The sequence below is a fragment of the Odontesthes bonariensis genome, chromosome 17 (genome assembly GCF_027942865.1).
Source record: "Odontesthes bonariensis isolate fOdoBon6 chromosome 17, fOdoBon6.hap1, whole genome shotgun sequence".
Taxonomy (NCBI): Eukaryota; Metazoa; Chordata; class Actinopteri; order Atheriniformes; family Atherinopsidae; genus Odontesthes; species Odontesthes bonariensis.
In genome coordinates, this window is record NC_134522.1 from 15310330 (window position 1) to 15318049 (window position 7720).

Genomic DNA, 7720 nt, shown 5'->3' on the forward strand with positions numbered 1-7720 from the left:
CTGTTGTTCATTATTTGAATGAAATAGTTGACTGTTTTAATTTAGCCGAGTTGATATTGCAGCTGTTCTTGTTTAACTTAAACTTGTTTTGAAGTACCTGAAGCTGAGGAGAGATAGAGAAATGAGCACAAGGTACTGTACTTGGGTTAATACGCTTAGTTACTCTACAGCTTTTCTAGCTCTTATTTTCATTCATTTCGATAAAAATATATTTTTTAAATCAACTGGAAGCTAAAAGACTAATCTGAAATTCTGATTTCCACTCTTTTTATACGAGGTTTCCATGAATAAATAGTTTTTCTTCATGTGTGTGCTCAGTTATCTTTAAAAATTCCTCCATAAGCTCAAAGATGGTGCTACATGGTTTTATGTAATTATTCTGCCCCTCTCCTGTGCAACATTTAAAGGGATTTGACATGATGCTACACATACCTGATTATAATGGAGCGCCTCTTGCAGTCTTAAACCTGCCCTAAGGTTTTAACATCATCATTTAATAAAGTACTTAGAGTAACAAAAACAATCTGGAGTAGTGCCACACAAAGGCAATTAAAGTATGTTTGCTTTTAGAAACCCAGCCAAGCGTGAGTGGGAGTAGATGTAACTGAGGACAGTGACTAGTCTTCGGGGGGAGCTGAAAATAAAACCAGGTTTCATCAGCACCTCTGTAACAATTACATCAATCCCCTAATGCCACAATCTAATGGAAACACACGGGACCATCCTGAAGTGCGCTCTAATCCTGGAACTGCAGCGAAACTATTATGAAATGACACCATTTTGGGTTAAATGGGCAGATTTGGACCAGAGATAATTTTCAAGTAAATCATACAAACAAACTGCTTTGTGACAAACCATCTGCCAAAATATGTAATAAGACAATAAAAAAAAAAAACTACACAATATTGTCTTTATTTTGGATAGAAATCTCAGGGATAAAAGCCATCAGCAGAGCTTACAGGAGGTATGGAGCAGCAAACATGGAACGCTTGGAATCGGTCGCTCTGTACTGCGAACATCATCAGCAGCCAGATCTGGGACATCTTTGGAAACATGCACAAGTGATTTTTTTTTTTAACAAAGACGATGGTCCGACGCACAAAAAGAAAAAGAAAATAAAGAAGAGGAACAAGAATGAAGAAAAACAAACGCATCTCGATGAAAGGCTTCAACCGGTCTCTGCCCTCCAAACAGCTAATTAAACCACGAGCAAAGCAAATGTAAATATTGAATCTATATTACATAATGAGTGCTTTACGTGATAAGGTATTTTATTTGTGCCATAAAAAGCACACTCCGGAAAACCATTCGATTCAGTACATTCAACTTATACGATTTACCAACACGCCACTATGACAGTAGATACTCCGAACTTTATTTATGTCACATTATTAAGACTCTGCACGTCAAAAAAAAAATAAGTTATGCTACAAATCCGAGTGGTAAATACAGCAAAACATAAACACACACAAACAAACCTTAGTTTCTTTAGAGTACTGTGATCGAGCACCTGGCCTGATGAAATACACTCTGTGCAGGTGTCCCCTGATCGCGGCTACCATAGAAGTGTTACAGGTGAGGACAATTTGTGTTTTATGACAGACACTTGACTAAACAGGACAGTGCATACATAGGAAAATGGCACATATGCAAGGCTGCATTACGTTTATTCCAGCGAGACAGTGAAACGGATGATGGATTCCAAACTATTTAACCTGACATATGCTGAACACGTGACAACACAAGCTGATTGTGATAAAAAATAGGTATGCCCGTATTAATCGTCGGTATAATTTATCTTTTTTTTTTTTCTTTTCTTTTTTTCAAAGTGTGAAATCAAAAATAGTTCATTGTTCTTGGGAGTAATATTCTTCTGCAGATTGTACATTCATAAGCAATAAAGTGGCATCTCAGGCACTGTAATAAACCCTGTAGTAGAGAGTTTTGTTTCGCCAAAGGGAGTAGGAGTTGTCGAACTTAAAGAGGTAAGTGCCTTCCCCTGGAAAATCGTGGCTGCCACCGTGGACGGACAGATGGCTGTCCTGGCGGTACACAGGAAGGATTTCAGCTAGGTTTGATTTGGTTTGACTTTTCGAGCCCTTCTCAATGTCTCCATTACTGACAGGCCCTGCAACACAAATCACACAAGCCACAAAGTCAACAGGGTGCAGCTGGACGGGAATGCTTAAAAAAAAAAAAAAAAAAAAAACTACACCTGAGGCGAGTTTTTCAGGTGAAGAGCATTTCACAGCATCGTCACGTTGACACACACTGACCTTCCAGCTCCTCCTCCTCATCTTCGTCGTCGCTCGACTCGCTGACGTGCACGGTGATCGACTGGCTCGTCACGGGACTCCAGTCGAAATATATGCCAAAGCCAATGTCATAGCCGTCTGTGGCAAACTCCCAGCACACTTTCTTGGCCTCGGGGAGGGTGGGGACATGAACCGTCATGATGTCGCCTCGATACACAGTCACCACGCTGTCCTTCTCCGGTCGAAGCTTCGCCTTCAGCTCCTTCAGTGCAGCAGATGTCCAAGTTGTCGGGGGCTGCAGGGGCGGCATCTGGGCTGCATTTCGGAGGAAGCAAACCACAGCGAGGTCAAGGAGCGAGTTCAGAACAGCGACTCGGAAATATATTTGACTGGCTCGGATAAGCCTTGTGGAAAAGCAGATTTAGCTTCAGATTTTTCTGAAGCATTCGCTACACTGCATATTCCCACTAGAGATACATCGGTAAGAGTTCTGCATCCAAATCAAAGTTAAAACAAAGCAGCAGTCATGACAGCGCACTCAGCAGGTCCTCACCTTTCATCTCAGAGGAGAGCTGACAGCTCCCAGCACTGTTGTCCTCCTTGCCTCCTTCCCCCAGGACCAGCTCAGCAGGGGCCTCTTCAGTACCCTCAAAGTGCACACACATATGGTACATTACTGGAAAGAAATTAGACTTAACGACCCTGTGCATTGTTACTTACAGCCCTCCATCATACTTAAGAAGATAACTACCTCACAAAGCTGTCCCGAGTCCGTCTCGGTTTCATCCATATTGGTTTGGTTTTCGACCTGGGTAAAACTCTCCGAAAGATTTGTGTTCTGGAGCCTGACGTAAAGACAGAGCAAGAGAGGAATAAAAAATAAAGAAAGAAATCCCAACAGTTTCACAGTGATGACCCACGAAGAACAACTAGAGCTGCGTTTCGGTCCGTGTCGTAGCTGTGTGCAACAGGTTACCTGTCCGGCGGTCTGCTGTCGCACTGTTTGGATGTTATTCCGGGAAAAGAAGAGAAGGACAAGGATGACAGCCGCGACTGGAGCTCTGATGAAGCATCTAATCCCTCCATTGCTGTCATGAGAGGACAAACACCCCTGTGTGCGTGGCTGGAAGGGATTAAGCCCCGCCCCTCATAACCACGGGGAGGAGGGAGAGGTGGCAACGCTCAAGTTAGCCTCTTTCCACAAAAAATACCAACTAAACAAGCTGCTCTTGTACACAAAAATGACACTGATAATCACAACTAAACCCGCGCAGGCGAGTAACGTGTATACACCTGCGTGGGGCTCGATTTTCACTGACGAGCTCCATCTTCGTAAACTCGCATTAGCTTGCTGCTGGCGAGCTTACGTTAGCTACGAAGCGGGCAGTAAAAGTCACATAAACGAATGCCTTACCACGATGGTCCGTCCGATAATGTGGTGTGAATTCACTTCAATCCAACTCAGGCGATGAAGAAATACGCCTCCATGTCCCGGCAATCATGTGACAATCCTCCTCAAGACGCTGTTTCGTCTTGACAGGGGGAAAAAACAAACAAAAAAACACTTCCGTGTCGAGTGTTGACGGAATTCCGCGAATCTGCAGCCCAGGATCGAGATCTTTCTACGGCAGCAGCAGATCTGAAGATGCTTACTGCGAGAGTGGGTCACGTTGTTCTTAAATGGCACTTTTTTTTAATTAGAGGCATAATAAAATGGGTATGAAGAATAAATGTAATCCAATGTAAATACTTTTGGATTGCCTTCGAAATAAACATTGAAAATAATGCACCTAAATTCAGGTAAATTCAGTCAGTTAACACGCTCACACAGTTTTAGGTTCCACAAATATTCATTTATTCATCTATAACATCTACATTGATCATGAAAACACACGTTTTCGTTGCTGTTTCATTTCAGTAAGCTTTTGTTATTCCTGCTTTCACCAGTGACCACGTGGACTTTTTATCTTGTATTTTCTCACGTCCATTCTTCTTTATCATAAAAAAAATGGAATATAAACTATTCACAAACTGATAACGTGACAGGGACACATCTGGCTTATAAAACTGGTCAAATCAAGTTATCTTCACTGTATATGACACAAAAGTCAACTGGACACTTTTGGTTCCATATTTTAGAAATCTAATCCAGGTAATCTTTTCTAACCTAACACATCTTTTGACATGTAATATAGGATAATAGTTAGATTTGAAATACTGAAGGTCTGGTATTACGTATTAATGTAAGTTTTGAAGACAGAAATAGCGATTTGTGGTATATTTGCATCATATTACAGTATATAACAACTGCTTTTCTGCATTATGGAAGCATTCTTTTCTTACAAAATACAGACTCCTAAATACTCTTTAATGATTTTCAAAAATTATATGTAAAACAAGCATGTAAGTGCTGAATTAGGGTGTAAAAATGTCATTTCAGGGGTCTCTCCAGCTGCGATTTATATGTTGCAGAGATGCACTGTTGCATAGATTTGCTGCCTGATAGAAATCGAAGCAGCGGTGTCTCTTTGGTTTGGGCATCTGTGAGGGAAATCCAAGGAAAAGGCCTTTGTGTGACAAACAGAGAAAATTTAAATGAGTACATTGGTTTTTCTTTTATCTGTCCATGAAACAAACTGCTTTATTTGCGCAGCAACAAATGACAACGTTACATCCTTGAACTACTCACTCGTCCGAAAGAAGGCTAGATGCATAAGGTGAACTGATGAAACTCTGTGCACTTAATTGCACACCGTTTGTGCATTTATCTTTGAATATGCTGTTAATCAAAGCGAGAGTCACACTGGAGCCCAGACTGGCAGAGGTGCAGATATTCAACAGGCCGTACAACATAGCACACACCCAGTGCAGGCCGAGAGTAATCCCACCTAAAATCAAATATCAGCATCGGTAGTCACAGAGGAAGACGAGTTTATTAATGTCAATGTCAAATTAAAGGTCAACTCTCAGTGCACTATATTGAAGGGTCTCATTTCCATGTTATATGAGGTGAAAAGCTCAAAAGAAAGCTTTGAGAAATCACCTAAAACATGTCATACCCTTCATCGTAAGAGGACATGATGCCTCTATCAACAACGGATCTTTCAGAGCCGATGCCAGACGAGAGCAGGACAGCCACACGTCTCCGGCGTCACAAGCGGTAAATTCGTAACGGGGTTTTATAACAAAGTCGTGTCCAAGAAGTTCGGCCAATCTGAAACAGAAATCTGAAACTGTAGGATTCGTTGACTCTAAATCAAGGCATCAGATGCACGTTTTTCCATGAGTGCGGTGGTACCTGGTGACAGGCACAGCAGAGGCGAGGCTGTACACCAGGCAGCGTTTTGACAGATGAGACCTGAGATCAGCACAGACTTCAGGGAGGTGAGAGGGCAAACAGCAGAGGAACAGAACATCTGCCCGCGCTGCCAGTCTGCGATTGTCAAAGAAACACTCAACTCCTTTTGGAAGACATTCCTCTAAAAAAAGAAAAACAGAATATAACAGGATATGGCAGTATGAAAGCAAGTAAGCTCAAAGTGCAATTTAAATCAACATCAGATTAATCATTAACTCATAAATGTCTCCTATTCACAATCAGCTTGATAGCAAAAAAAAAAAAAAAATGCAGCCTAAACTACACATTGTTGAAGAAACTCTTCTTTATGTTTAGATAAAAAATGTGCACCTGTTTGTCCCTCTTTAGTGACACATCGAGGCCGTGTTATATGCTGTGTTTACACTCTAAACTACTGTAACAGCCTCAGCCTGAGATCCTCCCCTCACACTCAGAGTGGTATGAGCTGGAGTGGAAAAACATGAAACTTTGGTGTCTGACAGCGACCATTTTAGGAGGACTTGTCTGTGTCAACATCTGACCCAGAAACCAGCCTTATAGGGCTCTGAAGTACTGTTGACCTGGACCCATCTGAGGTTCAAGCCAGCAAGGACCCAGCAGCTTACTACTGAAGAGCTTTGCTATATACAGGCAAAACATCAAGCTGAGGCCCCTAATTCGCTAAATGACTACAGATTTCCAAGTGAGCCATACCAAGAGTCATGAGGCCCAAAGTCTCTCAGGCAGGAAAAAAAATCATGTTTCTGAGTCAGGATTTCCAATTCGTGACGATGTACAGGCATCAGTCAATGAGGCCCTTTTGAGCCCGTGCCATTGTTTGTAGGATCCTGGAAACCGGATATCTGGGCACGACTTCCTCTTCTGGGAGCCACTCGTTATTTAAAGGCAGACACATCAAAAGCTCATCTGTCACCTGACAATAGCCGATTGTTTCAAGAATGTATTTCAGCAAAATCATGACTGCCGTTTTGCTCCCAACACAACGTTTATCTGCATGTGTACAAAGCCTCAACTCAAAGTTCAACTCAAATTTGTACAAATGCTCTGTAATACTGACACTAAAAAACAAAAACCCAAACCCTCTCATGCCAAAAGAATATTGTCCGCCACAGCTTCAGCATTTGCAAATATATGCTTGTAGAAATTAGGGTGATGGTGTCCAAGACTCTAAAGACCCAGTGAGCTCAGGATATATCACTGGGATGATGAATGCTAAAAGGCAAAAGTTTTTTATCAAGAACAGAAGATGACAACCAAGGCTCTTATTTTCAAGCCTTTTCTATTAGAATAAGCACCTGGGTGCCTCTTTTTGTGACAAAGACAATAAAGCTTCCTTGTGAGGTATTTAGTGGCTGTGCCAAGAGAGAGGAGCGGAACGCAGTCTTGGCTTGCATAACTGTATATTATATATTTTATTTTTTTAATGTATTTTCTTTCTTGTGTATTTGCCTGCCTAGGGACTACGGATGAAAACTAGCTTTGTAGCTATTATCCGGCATATTTACATTTGTTTTTATACTGATGTTCATTAATGTGCATTGTCCTATTCAAATAAATAAATTAAATTAAATTAAATTGGCTTGCATAACTGTGACTTTAGCGTACCAACTGATTCTGGACTTCTGGAGATCTTAATATGTGATGGTTTGACGCTGGTCTTTTCAAGGAGTCCGAGGAGCAGCTGTTTTCCCAGGTGACCCATTCCAAGTATCCCCACACAGAGGTCACCCTCATCTCTCGATACCAACGAGTCTGTGACAGCAGTGCGACTTTTGATCACACACCTGAAAATGAGGAGCAACTACATGGATTTGGAACTTTGACCAAAATCGGTGTAAAAGTACCCACAAGCGGTACGCACAGTTAAAAAACAGGCCAATACAAATTACCTGAGTGAGCGGACCAGCTCGCAAAGAAAAGCTGCGTGCGCGCACCCGCAAAATGTCAGTCCGGCCGAGCGTGCACGAAGGTAAAGAAGCTTTTTCTCGTCGTCAGTCAGACCAGGTTCAAAACTAGTCAAATCTACGTCTACGTCCATCATAGGTGAACACTTCGCTGATACTTAAGAGAAGCTATGAACAAAATACACTTACCCAGTTCACGAAAA

At 41.8% G+C, this 7720-nt stretch overlaps 2 protein-coding genes across 3 annotated transcripts; both read right to left on the reverse strand.

Annotated features, from left to right (window-relative positions):
• Positions 1–896: 896 nt before the first annotated feature.
• On the reverse strand, positions 897–3878 carry tmed8 (transmembrane p24 trafficking protein 8). Of its 2 annotated transcripts, none has more exons than XM_075448662.1 (6): positions 3670–3878; positions 3232–3378; positions 3007–3100; positions 2809–2902; positions 2277–2570; positions 897–2128 (listed from the first exon to the last, which is right to left on the reverse strand). In XM_075448662.1, the coding sequence occupies exons 2-6, from the start codon at positions 3348–3350 to the stop codon at positions 1911–1913; spliced, it is 819 nt and encodes a 272-aa protein (XP_075304777.1). In that variant the 5' UTR covers positions 3351–3378; positions 3670–3878; the 3' UTR covers positions 897–1910. The 2 variants fall into 2 exon arrangements, with proteins under 2 accessions (XP_075304777.1, XP_075304778.1); XM_075448663.1 differs by having other exon boundaries at positions 3232–3401.
• A 221-nt stretch (positions 3879–4099) lies between these two features.
• Positions 4100–7715, reverse strand: noxred1 (NADP-dependent oxidoreductase domain containing 1). The gene is made up of 6 exons (XM_075448661.1): positions 7503–7715; positions 7219–7397; positions 5554–5734; positions 5315–5469; positions 4945–5143; positions 4100–4822 (listed from the first exon to the last, which is right to left on the reverse strand). The coding sequence occupies exons 1-6, from the start codon at positions 7652–7654 to the stop codon at positions 4687–4689; spliced, it is 1002 nt and encodes a 333-aa protein (XP_075304776.1). The 5' UTR covers positions 7655–7715; the 3' UTR covers positions 4100–4686.
• Between the last annotated feature and the right edge of the window lie 5 nt (positions 7716–7720).